This window comes from Siphateles boraxobius, unplaced genomic scaffold (genome assembly GCF_051911475.1).
Source record: "Siphateles boraxobius isolate OS27281-9 unplaced genomic scaffold, OSU_SipBor_1 12, whole genome shotgun sequence".
Classification (NCBI taxonomy): domain Eukaryota; kingdom Metazoa; phylum Chordata; class Actinopteri; order Cypriniformes; family Leuciscidae; genus Siphateles; species Siphateles boraxobius.
This window is the reverse complement of record NW_027508722.1, coordinates 849,219-868,336: the sequence shown is the minus strand read 5'-3', so window position 1 is coordinate 868,336 and position 19,118 is coordinate 849,219. Positions and strand designations below refer to the sequence as shown.

The following is a 19,118-nucleotide window of genomic DNA, read 5'->3' as shown; positions in this document are numbered from 1 at the left end:
CATCGGTCACCGGAGAGATATAGGACTGTTGGGACGTCTCACTGTTTGTGTCTTTGTTTGAGTGTTTCATACAGGACTGTCAGTGCTTTAGTAGTGGGGCACTTTAAGATTTTAGACTATGTCTGCAGTTTATATAGTGACTGTCTTTACGAGTGAGTCATTGAATCATTCATTCAACCCGTTTGTTCAAACTGCTGATTCATTCGACTGTCTTTATGAATGTGTAATTGAATCGGTCACACAACCAGTTTATTCAGCACACTGAATCATTCAGGATTCGGTATATACTAAAGAACTTATTGCCATTGCCTTAAAACATCTGCAAGACACAATTCATTGTTAATATTTAGTATAAGAGATTGAAGCCATGAAGCTACACACTCCGGTTCAGTAGGTGGCAGTATATTTTCATCAGTATGTAAACAAAGTTTATGTTGAGCTTCTAGAAAAGTTTCTACTAAACGTTACATGCTGAAAACAATGCACCATCACACATAACATGAATTGCCAAATCATGTCAATATTTTATTTTATCCTTCCAGAGGAGGTGTTGCTACATTGCCAGATGTAACCACAATTTGTACTCTTTAAAAATGTTCAAATGCTTATAAAATACTCAATTTAAAGCACCATACAGACAGGAGGTGAATGTATATAGGAAAACATGTGTCAAACATAACGAAACAATCTGTAATTATGAAGTAAATCAACACTATTTTTCACTTTCTTTTCTTTCTTTTTTTTTCTTTTACAAAAATAAAAACCTATAGATACAATTCAGACATATGTGTGTACAAATACAGCCACAGAAATTAACACATCAGTTCTGGCCAGCATTTTTTTTTTATGTCTTATTTACTCCCACATTGCCATCAATTAGATGCATCATCTCTTCATTGACAACAAAACAGAAATATGTTTCTTTTAACTCATACTGGATATCATGAATAGCATTATTCTTAATATTTTTGATTAAGAAATACTTAAATTTGCTGCAGTTTCTCAATGCTAAGAACACAAGTATAGACATTCTTGTTTAGGTAAATTATTGTCTAGTTGTATCTGGCTACCTTGAAAAAATGAAACTTTATTAAATGCATCTATGTGAAAAGTTTATATTAAAGGTTCCTCTTTCTCCCATTTGTTATAATACCAGCGGTCTGTTTTATGGAAATACAGTCCCTGGCAATATTAAAGACAGTTCAGATAATGAACTTAGTGGCAGTGGTCCAGATTGTTATTTTTGATGATCACACTGTCATTCATAAAACAGATTTGTGTGGGACAACAATCGTGTTATGAGCACATACAGCCTCAGTGTGAACGCAGACTCTTTGGCAACTAAGGCTCATTGGGAAACCCTGCCTGTGGAAACATTTTTACACAATGATATTACATTGCGTCTTGTACATTTTGCAAAACTTTCAAAGTGAAATGTCCAGTGAGTGGCTCTAAAAGCACATTCGTCTTTTTCTTCCAAAAACGATGAACGTGAATCTGGCAAAGTTTTATTGTGTAGTATCACAGCAGTTCTGAATTGAATTGTCTGGTCAGTGGCACTCAAAGGTTAATGCTCTGTCATGTTTGTTAATAATGAACCACCTACACTAAACCCTAAACATGCCTGATAGCGTTAACAAAAGCAAACGTGAGAGAAAAACCCATTTGCTAAAGGAACGGTGCCATTTAAGCTGCTTCTACAAGTCTTTGAGCTCTTTTATTGTGTTTCGTGTCGCGCGGGACTCGTACTCGAGCGCTTCACATCACGAGTGCACTGCTGTATCAGGTGAGCGACTGAGTAAGTTTACTATCAGAGAAGACACACACATGAGCTGGTCATGTGATGCAAACGTCAAAATGTATAAGTTTACATATCTTGCACTATGGTAAAAGTGTTTTGAGGTCATGACATAATATTCTGCAAGGAACTGCATGAAAATAAGTCTATTATTCAATAATGTGCAATTATTTTGTGTGAAAATGATTAAAAGTTGGTGTTTTTCTACTTCAGTGTTAATTTAAGCTGGAAATGGCAGTGATTTGTGTGTACATTTTTTGGGTTTTGCAAAAATGTAGGTAGAGGCACGTTTTTCCAATGAGCCTGTGCTGTTTTTTGGAGCGCCTGCATGTTTCTATATAGACCCAAATTCAGTTTAGTTATGATCAGTATCCCTGATCTCTAAGGATCTGAGCATAGGAAATTCTCTCCAAAGTTCTTCGTTGTCCTCACTTCCTGTGGAGTTCTGAGGAAAAGCAGTGAAGTGTTCTGCTTTAGAAACACATCTGCCTAGCGGCACGTTCTCATACGGTGGAGGGCTGCCGGGCTCGTCCCCTCCTAACAGGGGCTGTGTGGACTCAGAGCGCACGTAGGGGGGCAGAGGGGTCGGGTGGCTTTGATACGAACCACCGAAAACCACAGTGGCGTAAGGGACTGAGTCCCTGTCCTGCTCCGAGTCGTAACTGCAGGCCTGGAAAGAGCTGCGACTCGCGTCACGACTCTGCATATCATATGACCACTGAGTCTCCTTGACGTAGCCACTCTTCAACGGCTCTTTCTCAGAGAGATCAAGAAGACTGAAGCGGGACAGGAACACCAACACAGGATCTTTGTCTTCTTTAAAGGGAGGCATGCCCTTGGACAAAAACATGTTAAGATATGAAATTACTGAACAGTTTGATTAACTATTTCTAATTGACTATTTTTTTCACATATTCAGTAATAGGACACTTGACACACTTTTTATTGCCTTTTTTTCTCTATGACATATTTTAGTAATCATCACAACTTAGGTATCATTGGAAAGCTTAAACACTCGTAGATAACCATTTTGAAATTGGACATTGCGTTACCATGGAATCGGTACTTTAAAACCTTTTAGCATTATTTTAGAATCAAATCTTGTTCTAAACTTTTACCAAAATATATCATTGGAAAGGCCATTATTTTGTGGTAGAAGAGATACTTTTACAGAATTGTGTTAATTTGTGAGGACGCATACAAAATAATTCAGTTGAATATGGATGTCGCTTTTTATGGAAGCTTGTTTCCGCCACAGAATAAAGAGTAATTGCGACTTTTTATCTCGCAATTCTGACATTTCTTCACAGAATTACAAGTTGGAAAGTAAGAATTATGAGATATAAACACACACACAAAAAAGTTGTTTTATAACAAGCTTTCATACTTTTCAGTAAAACACCTAAAGAAAATCTTACAGGAACCTCATTTTTTGCGATATCAATTAATCCAAATTTGGAACACAACTTAGCTATATATGTGCCTTTAGTCTTATAACAAATTTAGAGTCAAAATAATCTAGTTAAACTTCTGTAACTTCTTCATTTGTTTGAAGTGCAATAATCTGCCGAAGGAGACCGGAGCTTTAAAAGGAGACCTTAGGTCTGTATTCCAAAGCATTCATGAATTATAACCATTTAAGTTTGGATAGTGCATTATTATTATTATTATTACTATTATTATTAACTACAGCTTCTCCAGCAGTTCATCATACAGTACCTGCAGTGAGTCAGTGGTGGTCCACCTCTTAATGCTGCTGTTGGCAGGGTCGGGAATTATAGGCCACAAACACATCTTCAGCCTGTGACAACCACACATAAACTAAGTTATAGTACTAATACACTGTAAAAATGATTTCTAGAAGTTGCAAATAAAGATTATAATTCTTGTATGTTTACAAGAAAATACTCGTTTTTTTTTAAAGTCTACTGAAAAATGTCACATTTAATTAAATGTATCACTTGCCGTTTCTTTGTAATGCATTTTAAAATTTACGAGCAATTTCTAAGAAAAAAAAAAAATTCTACATTTTTTTCCAGTGTACTTAACAAGCCTGTGGATGCTCACCGTTCATGTTTCCCCAAACAGGTAAGCACAACAAAGATGACTAGAAGGGATAACCCAATGCATGCTGGGATAACAAAGAGCACCATGTCAAATCCATCTGAAAAGACATTTTCAATAATCAAACCAAAAATGAAAATAAATCTTCAAACTTTCCCTCTACACAGAATATAATAAATAAAATGTCAAATTTGTTTGTCTGATGAACTGCATCACGCTTAGATTTACAATATGTTCAATATGATTTATAATAAGTATACAAGCAAAGGAAACATTGCTAAAGCATGAGGCCACAAGAGCTATGATGTTTTAAATATGCTGTGGAATAGTTGTAGAATGTTAAGGAGTGCATTCATAATACACTAATGCACTTAGTGATTATGGTTTGTAAAAGTTATTATTGAAATCTTACACACATATTTTAATAGTATAGGTCTTATAACATGTATTATTAATAAAGGAGCATTGTGGTCATAAATAGTCACCAATATGTCCAGTTGTCAGGTTCTCAACTGATCCGTTTAAACTTCCACCCATTGTAATAATCGATACTAATGCATGATATTTGGTAAGCGGTTGAAGATTTTCCACCACAACATTGGTCTTCTCAGTTTCTATAACTTGAAAAAGAATAGAAACATTATGGTTAATTAGATAGTTATAAAATCTGAAAACCTGTTATGAACTTATTTGAATCCTTGAATACCTTGGGTAAAATTACTATCATCCCAAAAGTAAATAGTATATCCTCGAATGATCCCATTTCTCTGTTCAAGGGGAATTTCATCCCAGCGAAGTTTGACCTGTGAATGATGGATTTCCACAACTTCCAATTTTGGTGCCTCAGAGGGTGCTGTGAGAATATATGAAACATTTGTCAGCATGCTAGAATTATACATCTAGGGAAATGTGAGCCCACTAGATGGAAGTCTTGTATCATTCTCCGGCTTTGCTCTATTGCACATCGCTTCCCCAGTTTATAGAAAGCCCTCAGATGTCCACTACTTTCATGCACTACACACCTCTCTCACGGCTATACGCCATTACGGTAACAGGACGTCCAACCCCATCAGCGTATTTGGGAAAAACGGAGATCTCATAGGGCTTGTAAGGCCTTAACCCTGGAATAAAACAAACATGATTAGATTTGCATGGACTTTGTCAGCAACAAATAAGAAAATATTGGCTTTTAATGTAAATTTTTAAAGCAACTTAAACCCTTTTTAACCAAATATAATTTGACACTTTTTTCATTATTATTATTATTATTATTATTACTACAGTACTGGTCAAATGTTTGGAATAATTAAGATTTCTGCTCATTTGATCAAAAATATAGTAAAAACGGTAATATTGTGAAATAGTATTACAATTTAAAATAAAATAACAGAATTGTATTATATAATAAAATGCAATTATAAAATAACTTTCTATTTTATCACATTTTAAAATGCAATTTATTTATATGAAGGCAAATCTGCCTTCAGTGTCACAGAAGTCCTTCAGGAGATCATTCTAATAAGCTGATTTGATGTGATAAACTACCATTTAAAAGTTTGGGGTAAGTAAGATAATAATTTTATTCAGCAAGATGTCATTATGTGTTTATTTACAAGAACACGACTCAGGGGCCTTACTCAACACCATTTTCAACTAAAAATGTAAACTTTTTATGTGTTTTGCCATTCATGTACACGACAACAGCGTTTTGGGGGCATGAAAACACAAAAGTGAAAACAAGTTTCAAGTTAAGTTTTTGAAAGCAATACAAAAACAATGTGAATATGTGAAAACCGTGACGTCATGCACATGCGTGTTACATGTTCAGTCTATAGACGTGTAGTGTTTCTTTACAAAGTGACATTGTCAACTACTGGCTCTGGCAGCAGAATACAGCGGTTTTAGACATTTTTACAGATCTGTGTCAACGGGGATCGTTTTACAATGGTGTCATCTGTACACGCAAAATGCGAAGGAAAAACGTTTCCGTTTTTAGTACATCGTTGTTATGTAAACGTACCCTAAGAAGGCACTCTAGAAGGCAGAAAACAACATAATAGATTCATTAATGTAAAGACAAAACAAGACAAAAAGAAGAACCAAACTGTGGGCTTAAATACAGAGCTAAACAAGAAACCAAACAAGACTCAGGTGAACATAATCAATCAAGGAGTAACCATAGAAACCATCTAGAAAAGGTGGTAATCGTTAAAAAAAACGTGACAAAATGATGCATTAATTGGATCAGAAGTTACAGTAAAAATATTTATAATAATGTTACAATAGATTTCTATTTCAAACTAATGATGTTCTTTTGAACTTTCTATTCATTAAAGAAAATAAAAGAATAATTTCTTCCACAAAAAATATTGAGCAGCAAACACTGTTATTAAAATATTAATTGAGCACCAATGATAATTGATAATAATTGAACAGCAAATGGTCATATACTGATTTCTGAAAGATCATGTGACACTGAAGAATAGAGTAATGATGCTGAAAATTCATGAATAAATTACACTTTACTATATACTCACATAGAAAACAATTTAAAATGGTAATATTTCACAACTTTTACTGCATTTTTGTTCAAATGAAAGAAAAATTGTGATCAATCCAAACTTCTGACCGCTTGTTCATATAGTTGTTATTATTATTTGCAATAATAGTAAATACCTGTTACTAAGGTACTGGAGCTGTTTTTGTCCATCAGAATGAAGGTCAGGGGAGCTGCCGGTGTCTCACTCAGAGATCTCCACTCGAGTGTGTACCCCGTGACATCGGACGCCTCAGGGCTTTCCCACACTATGAGCACAGACGTCTGCGACTGGGGATGCACACTGACATTAGACACAGAGTCCAGCCCTAAAACCAGACAAGAACAAGTCATCAGACATCATTGAGACAACATCTGTCAGAAATATGGTCTACGGTGGGAATTGAATACTTTTCTTGTGGTACACTGGTACTTGGGTATGATTCGAGCTCCCCACTGCATTCGTGGCTCTCAGGTAGACCTTTTTAATCCGCTTGTTGAGATTGAAAGAGCAGTGGCTTTCTTGAGTTACACACAACGTCGTTTTAGACTCCTTTAATTCGACTGTGTATAACAAATCCCAGCCATTGGCACGGAAATGTTTTGAGGGCTAAAATGAGACAAGGCAGTGGTTAATGGGAAGTTTCAGGTTCAATACATCTGCAACATGCTGTCAGCTATCGCAGAAAAAAAGATTTTGAATTTGTAAAAACAAGCTAAAGTTTTGGTTTAGTTGAAAAACTGGACGTAACTTAATATTAATAACTGAATATTTATCCTGCTGCAGTGCCTTGTCCCATAAACTTTCAGTGCTTTCATTTGAATTCAACATTCAACTTTCATTTGAATTCAGCGTAAGGTCACAGGTAGGGATAGGGTTAGGGGTAGGGATAGGGATAGGGTTAGGTCTACGTTTTTGGACATGAATGTTGTTTGTTTTGTATTGGCCACATCCCAGGGATCATCAGAAAGACTCTCACCTTCCAGTAGAGCTGTGCGACCTGATCATTCACTTTAAGCCATGTGTCCAAACTTCCAGCCGGAGCTGAAAATACAACAACTAGTTCTGAGTGTCGACAAGTCATACAACAAAGAGGCAAATATACAATAGTGGCCAAAAGTAATGTAACGGGAAATTGACATCTTCACCCTTTATTCAAATATTATTAAAAATGTGTTAGCATATTGCATGGTTGTCCTTGGAGTCGATTGATTTATTTTGACTGAATGAAACATTGTCTGGACAGTTTTTGGCCAGGATGTCATAGAAAGAAATGATGAACACATGCAAAAGCCCCCCCCCAAAAAAAAAACCAAGAGAGAACCGGCAAAATATTAATAACTGATTATGTTGTAGTCAATGCATGCTTTTTCCTGTCAGCCTTATGTTTTTTCTATACAGTTTTTGTTTTGTTTTGCATAGTAAAATAATATGTGCAGCTGTACATTTTTTTGCCAAATAATTTTCTCAGATAAATATCTTAACCAACTTAAGTGTTTTGTTCTTCCCTCATATTTCAAATATTTCAAATATATAAAATATTTTTCATGTTGATGGTTGTTTCGTATTATTATAATCTTAACAAGATTATAACAATACAACAAGATATTATAATCTCTTGTATATTTGCACAGTATTGTAATGTGCACAGTACATTTTGGTCCCCATAGGTTCCCAGAATGCACTGCGACATAAACTAATCATGCTGTTGCATTTGCGGTCAACACCGATCACCAGACACTATTATTCCACAACGCAGTACAATTAGGTTATTATAATTATAGTAATTATTTGTACAGTCATTTGCAAAATTCTGAAAACAGCATTTTATTGTAAGTTAGTGAAGACATATAACTTGTTACCCCTCATAAGTGTGGGTGTTGTTTTGGGATTACTCCATTCACTCCATTCACTCCGGTACCTCACTCGCATTGTGCTGCGGTAATTTGTCCCATGAAGGAGGCCACATTTTTTTATTTTGTTTCCTTGTCGTTCACTGAAGTTGGAAAACTATAATAGAAGGATTATTTAAAACACTGTTTGGATAACTTGCAAACTGTTTCACCTTTCAGCTGATCAAACAATATTATCATAAAAAGCAATCACTTACCAACTCTTTGTCAAGCTGGTTGTTCAGTGTTGTCAGTCTCAGCTCTACACTGAGAGTAACAAGCACCCATGTCGGAGAAAGTCTCCAGCTGTACTGTAAGCAGCCCGGCGTATCTGCTTCAACACGCGTAATCTCTGGAGCGTTGAATTTTGCTGTAAAACAATACATTACATACATAGGCTATATATATATATTTTTTTTTTTTTTATCACAACACATACGTTAAGACAGGCCCAATATTCTTCAAAATGCAACCACTTATGCCATGGCCTTCATGATTATGAAAGGTCTACTTCAAAGGTAGAGTTTGACTGATACAACCAGAAGCAGAATTGTGCAAAAAAATTACAGAATTTAAGAATTGGTGCACCTGAAATTTACTTTAATGTTTAAAGATGTTAAATTCCAAATGACTGAATTGCAATTCAGAGAACTTTTAATTGTATTAGTCCCATAAAAGATTTGTGACAAAACAATGGTAAATAATTTGGGCTAAATATTTTATTCAGTAATGAAACTCTAGAGGGCGCAGGCTGATCGGTCCAGACATGCTGTCTGCAAGAAATCACATCATTACGGCATGGCACAAGCTGATTGGCCTCTGCTGATCCTGCAACCAATGAGTTTCTTGCTCAACATTTATGCTGCGTTCCAGGCAGGTTTTTGAGCACGTAAATCACGACTTCAAACCACGACTCACGACTTTGTAGCGTTCCAGGCCAGTCACGCCAAACTACCTGAGCGCAATATATACATACTTAATGTTTCAGAGACACATAACATTGTAATACATAATCGTGTGTGTATTATTATCATTATTATATTAATATTAATTTGACTCAAACGTTATATTGTCCTAAAGTGTATTCTCACCGTGTACCGGCTGCAGAAACACTGCATCCGTAGGGGCTGCCATTGTTGTTTTGTATGGTTTCGCGGGCTAAGTGACGTCAGAGCTCGTAACTGGGAGTACATCGATCTAGTACGAGTTCACAGGTGGGAAGTCACGGGTTTGACTGCCGTTCCAGTGCACTTTCACGGGTGTAAGGTTGGAAAAACACGGGTTACAGGTTGCCTGGAACGCGGCATTAAATAGTCTGGTTCATTGTTAGCTGTGCGCTAGTCCTGCAGTGCTATCAAGCTGTGTTTACACTGCAAGTCTTAATGTACAGATCTGATCTTTTGACTATATCCGTTATTTTGTCCCGCCTGTTTACATTTACTGTAGACACGAATGGTACCCGGTATATGTTCCCGCCCACAATTATTCTGTTGCATCTATTTACTATGCAACATGGTTGACCCTTGGGTTTTGAATGGCCATGCTATTAAAATGATTCATATAACTCATGTAACTGTTGGGTGTTACATGTAACTGTTGGGTGGTTAGACTATATGCAAGGATGAATATGTTAATGGTCATTGATGGTAATTTTATTTGTTAATTTATCTATGGCTCGTGTAGATCTAAAATTCCGAGGTGACAAACTATTGTGATATAGATTACATTTATTTGAATGATTTCGAATAAATTAATGAAACGGGGAGAGAGTGGGTTTCTGTGTCTGTACAGCGTCTCTATGTGATAGATGTTTTTGTAATTAAACTCTCAGCAAGTTATTACCTTGTTGCTGAGAAATATAATGTAGCTTTCAGTAGCGATGCTGTTTTATGTTTAAAATTAAAGCGGTAGAGGTTGAAAACACGTTTCCATGCTCCTGAATGTGTGTGTGCTCAATCTCTTATGAATTTTCCACCTCAAAAGTGCGAGCTCCAACAGGAACGTCTGCTTCATAATACAACATTAAAACGCTATTTTTGTAGGCAAACGTGTCTTGTGCCCTTGGCTTGTGGTAGCTTGGATCCAAGGAGGATCGGATATACTGTACGTGTTTAGATGTAGTTAAGATGTCCAGATATCGGATATGTATCTAATTAAAAAAAACACATTTGGAAGTTGCTCAGAACGATGCGGAAAACTAGGATCTCATGTGGATTTTTTGTTTACATGTGTGCAACAAATTGCGATCTGTGTCAGATTGAGAGTTCCTCTGAAACCCTCCCACCTCCCCCAGCTCCACCTGCCGAGATCTGCTACGGGATTTATGTATGTCTATTCATGCAGCGGCAGCATATCTTACATCTGTGTATATGTTAGCAGTAGCAAGTCCTTACTAGCTCAGCAACAGCAACCGTGTAGCAGATCTAGTCCGCCAAGACCAAATACATTAACATTGCCATATTCAATAACATGACCATTCCAAGAATTGTCATGACTGAATTATGCTTATTCATGTCAGGACAATGTCCACCATACTGTAGTCAGACAACTTGATAAAACTTAATATTGACACCAACATTTAAATCTAATGATTAAATAACATTTAGAAATACAATGTAAAAACTTTCAGGATCCCTCAAATCAAAATGTTTTATTTTCAAGTTTTTGTTTTTCTGTTCTATTGCTCCATTTTGAATAAGAGCATACAAATAAAGTATACTATGGTGCGCTATGATTTATTTGTATTAAGTATAATGAAATAAATTAAATCCAAATTTCCATTGTTTATTTGTATCATCTATTGTTTCTGATACGCTTATATGTTTCGTCTATGGCAGCCGGTTTATGAGTAATGAATAAACAATAATACAATTGCATAAAACTATTTAAAAAAACATATTTTTCATTCCATTTTAATTTGTTCTATTTAAATTAGTACTGCTTAGTTATTTACATATTTATTTATATGTTCAGCAATTAAATAAATTGAGTAAAAACATTCTACATTAAATTCTGCATAGAGCACAATCCTGGTATGAAGGCACCAATTTATTTATTCTTAATTCTTGACAGAGGAATAAAGCTGATTTTACCTGTTTCCATTGGGATCAGTTCCAGAAGAGCAGAAGTGGCATTTCCAAAGTCATTCACTGCTGTCACATAAACCTCCAACTCAAAATGTACACTATAAGCATCTCGCGGAATCAAGTAGAAATGCTGTCCAGATGGGATCTCAAATTGAGCCTTTCCTGATTTGGCCCTGGATAAATTAACAATTTATAAAACCTTTCACCATAACTATAAATTAAATTGAATTTACTCTAAACCAGAAGAGTGTATCTCACTAAGTCACAATATCCAAGTCATATTTAACCACAAAAAGTGATTGGAAATAGTAAATGTATATTTTGCTGACTCTTACATTATTTTCAAAACAATGAAACACATTTCCCCCCATTCCTGTTACTGTAATGCAAAACATCACATTATTGTACACTCTTGGAACTCTTAAAAGGGTTCAATAGGGTTCTAAATAGAACACTAGTGTTCTTAACTCAATTTTAAAGAACCCTTTATGCTAAAGAGGTTCTATATAAGGAGAAAGAATACTGTCATGTTTGACGGGTTATTTAGAGTTTTCTAGTGATAAGTTATGTTTACAAGCTCTTTATGTCACAGTTTAAAAGTCCAATGAAAGATGAAAGGAGTCCAAAATTGTTCTAATAACAAAAAGTATTTATGTTAAACAAACTGTAATCAGTAGAACCTAGGCAACGTAACAACGTGTAGCACACAAACAACGTGACAATACCAGACAACTGAACTGAAAACAAGGAGGAACTTAAATATACTATGATACCAAACTCAAGTGTAAAGAGGTGTGCTGATTGAATGAGTAACTATAGTAACTAAAGACTGGCGGGAAAAAATGGAACAAATGAACATGGGAAAATCTAAATTCTAAATTCTAAAATGTAACTAAAACAGACAAAACTGATTGTGATTGTGACAGAACCCCCTGTATGTGTGAATGAAGACCAAGGTGGAGCCGGAGGGATACGGGAGCCTGGTGGAGCCGTGAGGATGATGCATTTCCAAAAAGCATCAAAACCCTAAGAAGATCGTTGAACCATTGCCACCGATGCTCTCTATGATTAACTTATTCATGATGCTTTTGGGAAACGCAGCCTAGGAAACGGTTCTATTGTCTCACTATTTGAGGGGACAGCCATTTGTAGTGGTGTCCGAAACCCTAGTGGATGTTATCAAGTGCACTCATTAAATCCCATAATGCATAACGGATGTACAATTAACGGCCAGAGAATACCCATAATGCACTGTGAGGGTCGTGTCTAATGAATTCCCGCGTAATATATGTTGACCCCCCAGAAGATGCGGGCCCCCCAAAAATTTTACGCTTAGTGTACACTACAGACATTTTCTTTGGAAAACAGTCTCGACCAGTCGAACCCCGAATGCTGTGCTACGCGAGCTGAACTGTGAATATCGACCAGCAAGTAGCACAGCGTTCGTGGTTCGACTGGTCGAGACTGTTTTCCGAAGATGGCTCCTGCCTATATACGCGAAGTGAACTGCCTTTATAAAGTATCTACTTATTAAACTGTCTGTAAACTTACAAACTCCTCAATGCTCGGTTTGCAGGTAGAGACCCTCATTATGCTAGCGTGTTAGTGTGGGGCTATTCTGAGCCTTGTTAGTGGTATTAACTAGCGATTTTTATTCGTACTTATTCGATACCCCATACACTAGCGTTATAAGCTAATCTGTGGTTAAACTAAAAATAACGTTAAAACGGGGTACATTCGATTATCATGAAAACGCATCCCATAGAACGGTCGACTCGGTACCCATGTGTTATTTAGCCCTAGGTTCATTTTTGGCTGGAATTGTACTTTAATTTCATAATGTCCTTAAATATAACAATATTGTTGACCACAAACTGACAATAGAATTTGCGTGTCTGGTGTGCGATACCTGTGAGTTGCCCTAGACGGCATAGGCGAAAGACTGTCCATCATTTTTCTTAGCAATGTTATTTCCGGGGTAGGTTGCCAGGTCTTTCCCTAACTCTCCCCATTACATGGCTTGGGACTCACATACACACATTCACACCCATGGCATGTCCAATCCACCTAATCTGCATGTCTGCTGCTCTCTAGATGCACTATGGTAAAGCACATTTGTCAGGGGAAATGCACTTGATTGTCATGAAACTGTCATGCAAAAAAATCACAATGATCCTAAAAGTCAGCTTTGTTCGTTTTTAATATCCTTTATCCCCTTTATTTAGATTTTTAGAGTGAATTGTGACCTTTGTGAGATTGATCCATAAACAAGCTACAGTTTTGAAAACGTCAGCAGAAATTAGTACCTCAATGTGTGAAGAGTATATTTTGAAGTACGGCTGGCTGTTTCCTCACCAGGATCCCATTGACACACGAGTCCGGATGACTCCGTTACATTCAAAACACAGCTCAGGTTTCGAGGAATGGGTGGAAGATCTTTAAAGATATAAGGAAGATTATAAGTCTGGTGAACTTTGGCCTGGAATGACAATAATGAAAAGTCTTGATGATTAAATTTCTGAAAATATTATATTCTTCAAATACAATTTCTTGATGTGAATGTAAAAACTGACCTTTCAGAGCAGAAACCATATGTAATTTGGTATGAATGGAAACTAGGCTGTGAAAGATGGAAATACAGTGTGTATAAGAGAAGCTTTGCTGGATGAACGATCAGTACCAACATCAAAGCCTCGTTTTCATTCATGCCAGATTAGATATGGAATGGACCCTGATTAAGATCTATAACTGCAGTTAGTAATTAGCAACAGGGTACTTAATCATGGACCCTTTTCACAGACTCTGATGATGCGTGTTCACAGTTATCAACATATCAACAATATTATTTTTGACAAGACTTTCAATCATTTATGGCACAACGCTTACCCTGCCATTGATGAGTTTGTAAATTCAAATGCAGTCACTACTCTGACAGTATGTAATTCTGGATTGCACAGAATTTCTCTATATTTTTTCCCCTTTTTTTTTGGAAAGCCGTGGAAATGCTATAATGTATTTTTTCTTTTGCTATTGGAGGAAATGGGAATGCAAAAATTGTTGTTGCTGTCCTGTTCACCACTACCCAAGTTGGTAGCACTTTATAATAACTGCACGCTATTAATCATTAGTTAAGCATTAGTAAACAGTTAATTAATCATTTATAAAGCATTAATAGACATTAATAAGCAGTTTAAAAATACAGCTATAAATGCTTTATTATTGATTTAAAAGCATATCTATAATGTGTTTAATAATTGTATTTTCATACTTTATTTATGATAAACTTATAATTTCTTGCATTATTTATAAATCAGTTATTTAAGAGTTGTCAGTGGTTCATAAGATTGCTTAGAAAGTGTAAGTAAATGATTAATAAACTATTTATATGTGCATTCATAGATCTTATTATCAGACATATAGGAATAGTTACTTAGTGTGTTGATAAATGCTTTATTAACACGTATTTCTACTGTAATTCTGGGTTAATTTGGGTAGTTATAAAGCATTTAGTAGTGGTCAGTTAACTATTTTTGTGAGCTCATCTAAAGTGAGGACTAGTTATGCCTCGTAAAGCATTTATAATGAAATTTAAAGTCTGTTAAATATTTATATGTCCTGTATCACTGTGTTGTGCTTGTTTCATGTTTCTGTTTAGAAGATAACAGTCTTTAAAACTCCTTTATAAATGCTTTACAAGGCATAACTAGTCCTCACTTTAGATGAGCTCACAAAAATAGTTAACTGACCACTACTAAATGCTTTATGACTACCTGAATTAACTCCATTTACTTACACTTTCTAAGTGATCTTATGAACCACCGACAACTCTTAAATAACTGGTTTGTAAATAATGCTATACTTCACTTAGAAATGATAAAGTGATCATTAATAAAGTATGAAAATACAACTATTAAACACATTATAGATATGCTTATAAATCAAGAAAAAAACATTTATAGCTGTATTTATAAACGGCGTATTAATGTCTATTAATGCTTTATAAATGAGAATTAACTGTTTACTCATGCTTAACTAATGATTAATAGCGTGCAGTTATTATAAAGCGTTACCCATAAGTTTAACCAGCTATGACTAATACAGCTTTTGAGAAACCCTGGAAATGTAAAAAGGGGCCATTATCATAAACAAAAAAAGATCCTCACATCCCACTTTTACTGTCACTCCATCGACTATCTGGCAGTTTTCTTCCGCTACACACATTAAACAAACGATTACTGCTGTGCGTGGTAGGCTGGGGACGCGTAGGCCATATGTCCTGTTATTCTCCTGGTAAGAGAGATTGCTGGGGGCAAAATCCTTGTCAATCTTCCACGCCACACGAAAGTCTTTTCCCTTGGTCAGCAAGCAGTCGTCCTCGAGGGAGCAGGACACTGACACGGGTGAGCCAGCGAGCACCTCAGGAGCTGGAGTGTGGACCTTAGCACACGATGCCTGAACCGCTGCGGATAATACATGTATATCAGTGTTTTAAATCATACTCATACAGTAGTGGCCAAACGTGATGTCTGGTAAATTGACATCTTCATCCTTTATTCAAATATTATTAAAAATGTGTTAATGATTTCGTAAGCATATTGCACATTTGTGTTTGGAGTCGATTGTTTTATTTGTAATGACGCAATGAAACATCATTTTTGGCCAGGCTGTCATACAAACAAATACAAAAAAAAGAGCGCATGCAAAAACAAAAGAGAACCAACAAAATTGTAATGATTGATTTTGTAGTCAATGTATGCTTTTCCCCGTCATCTTTTGGTTTTTCTAAGCATTGTTTTTCTATTGTAAAATAAAGCCTGTAGCTGTAGTTTGCCTTTTTTTTGCCAAATAATTTTGTGAGATAAATAGCTTAACCAAGATTAGTGATTGGTTCTTCCCTGGATCTAAAATATTTTTGGTTTAATCAAACTTGTAGGGTCAATAAAAACAAAAAGCCCCTCTGGATATCACTTTTGGGCTCTACATGATCTCAGGAAGAGAAGTTGGGCTCTAATAATGAATTAACTAGTAACACACAGATCCACTTCGCTAGTCTTGTGACTTTGCATTGCGTGACACATTCCCGACAACAAACCTATTTCAAAATGTGTGGGTTGTTGCACGACATCAGAGAAACCTTACCTTGGTGTGTCTAAACAAAAAAATGGCAAATTATTGAATTGCATGTATTTGATGCATATTTGAGATTGTAATAAAATAATTTACTGTATACCCAATGTTGTTGCTATGAGCAATACATTTTTACAGCATTTATTAACCTTTGTTTGTTTAGTTAATACAAATATAGCAGTTCATTGTTTGTTCATGTTAGTTCACAATTCATTAACTAATGTTAACAAATACATCTTTTGATTTTAATGTAATAGTAAATGTTGAAATTAACATTAACTAATACATGCATTAGAAGTATTGTTTATTGTTAGTTCATGTTAACTAATGTTCTTAACTAATGTTAAGTGTTACACTAACTGTTGCCCAATTTTCTAAGCAAATGATGATTTTTTTCCCCCTGCTTAAAGAACAATACATTTTAAATAAATTAAACAAGTTTAAAGTGATAGAAAAATAACATAAAGGGTCTCGTAATCAAAATGTAATGGGTAAAAAAAATGTATTTACCTTTTATCCAGGCATTAATATATATCCACAGCACAAGCACGAGCCGGACTGATGCCATGGTTATGATGTCTGAAAGAAAAAGTGAAATCTTGTTACTATTCCAGAGAAATCTTACAAAACTTTAAAAAAGAAAGAAAAAGAAAAAGGGGGAGAAGGATATAAAAGATAAATGAAAGAAAATTATAAATACATTAAACCATTTGCTTACAAATAAAAATAAATCTTATAATACCCTATAACAATAACATTATAATATAACATTAAATACAATGCATCACTAATATACAATTATAGATAAAAATGTACTTTTATTTTTAATTTCTTTTAATTCAAACATTATTTGAATGTGCTTGACCTGTTTAAAGCATTGTATAATGCTCATAAATTACTTACTAATAAAAGCTAAAGAATTACCGGTTATTCTAATTAAATAACAGAAATGCAATACATACTTTAAATTGTTTAAAAGCATCTGTATGTGGTGAAGGTCACATTTAAACTCCGGTGAAGTTACTGCCCGATGCTCACTGTAAAAAATAATAATAAAATATAACGAAAAGTTTTTGAAATGAGCCTATCCAGCTTCTGAGAAAGATTCCTGTGCTGTAAGTAAAGAGTCAGTGCTATCGTATCGTTCTTTCCATCCTGAACCACAAGAGCAAGGAAGTGTCAGGCTCTTGTGAAACCCCAGCACACGTGTCCTTTCTGCTCACGCTTTATACTGGAAACTTTAACCGTTAAAGTCAATTTAGTACAATTAATTATGTTGAAAAATTGCATTAATCATGGACTCAGTCAAGAGCGCAAGGTTGAACACGAAACGAAACCCTAAAATTATGGCACGCATGATATGGGACAACAAAAAAAATGCATTAACGGTTTTTAACTGTGAAAACGGAGGTATATGAAAACGATGACGTAAGTTTAGTCATGTGACACATATTGAACCAATAGATGTTCATGTTTATATCGGTATTGTGCCTGTTATGTGCTATTCCCTTTCACACTGTTGCTGAAATACGTAACTTTGCACACCCTTCATATCACAGTCCTGCAAAGATGACAGAAAATTCACTCCCATTTGTTGACCTTCGGCAAAACATGAGAGCGGTCGTGTTTCAGACCAAACAGATAACTGTGAGTGAGAGCGACATGAACACATCAGTGAATGCTGAGATATTTCGCTAAATAAAATAATCCTGCCAGAAGAATTGTGCCATAACTTGATTATGTCTTGTTCTGTCTGTATCATCTCAGTGAGCTTTTATGAGGGGTTTACACATGCTCAGTGATGTGAATTTAATATTTTCCAGCATTTCAGTGTTGATGAGAAACTTTTGGAAAGCGCCTAAAAACGCTAGTGTGGACGGAGAGCGTCTTGAAACAAAAACTCAGTTTTCATATCTATCCGGATGAATGTAGACGTAGCCTGAAAGTGGGTGTGCAGCGAGTGTTGTATTTCATACACACACTATACAAAATCACTTTTGGCCAATACTGTATATTGACTTAGAGTTTGTAATGTATGTTCAATCTTTGTTTCTCAGGAGGTATTGATATATGTGATTATTTTGAATAACTAATAAGCTAATGGTGTAATTCAATTTAATTAAACACATTTTATAATTGTCCGACAGGCTTAAAGGAATCTAATCATTTTGTGCAAATAAACTGTAATGTTACAGTATATGTTCAATTTGATCATAATGATATTGAAAGAGGCCTATATATGATTTCTACTTAGCTGGCAAGCTAATTCAGCTGTTTTCCAGTTTAAATCTAATACTTATTACAACACACAATTGGGTCAAACCAATGCAATCGAGCTCAGAGGTGTCGGATTCTGCCAATCTCAGAGCGCACAGCAAACACAAGAAAGCCCAAAGCATTAAAGTTCTGCTCCATTCTCAGCTTATCAGCGGCTCACATAAAGGCCTTCACTTCAGAGCGACGGCCGCCCAGTATTTCTGCTCTCGCCCAGGATAATTGCCTGTGGTTCTGTACAGCCCGCCTGCTAGAGAGCAGTTATCATATTTATACTGATTTCTTTTGTCACTGTCTGGCATGTTGATTTAGCTGCATGATTTAATATACCTGTGAACAC

The 19,118-nt window shown here is 35.6% G+C and overlaps 1 protein-coding gene across 2 annotated transcripts; it reads right to left on the bottom strand.

The window, feature by feature from the left end:
* Positions 1-500: 500 nt before the first annotated feature.
* On the bottom strand, positions 501-17,888 carry csf3r (colony stimulating factor 3 receptor). 2 transcript variants are annotated; one of them, XM_077206071.1, is made up of 16 exons: positions 17,467-17,888; positions 17,015-17,083; positions 15,541-15,837; positions 13,684-13,813; positions 11,384-11,550; positions 8,510-8,661; positions 8,262-8,409; positions 7,379-7,443; positions 6,810-7,008; positions 6,539-6,727; positions 4,885-4,983; positions 4,569-4,715; positions 4,348-4,482; positions 3,866-3,962; positions 3,518-3,599; positions 501-2,633 (listed from the first exon to the last, which is right to left on the bottom strand). In XM_077206071.1, the coding sequence occupies exons 2-16, from the start codon at positions 17,070-17,072 to the stop codon at positions 2,154-2,156; spliced, it is 2,445 nt and encodes an 814-aa protein (XP_077062186.1). In that variant the 5' UTR covers positions 17,073-17,083; positions 17,467-17,888; the 3' UTR covers positions 501-2,153. The 2 variants fall into 2 exon arrangements, with proteins under 2 accessions (XP_077062186.1, XP_077062198.1); XM_077206083.1 differs by lacking the exons at positions 15,541-15,837; positions 17,015-17,083; positions 17,467-17,888 and adding an exon at positions 13,951-14,064.
* Positions 17,889-19,118: the final 1,230 nt, after the last annotated feature.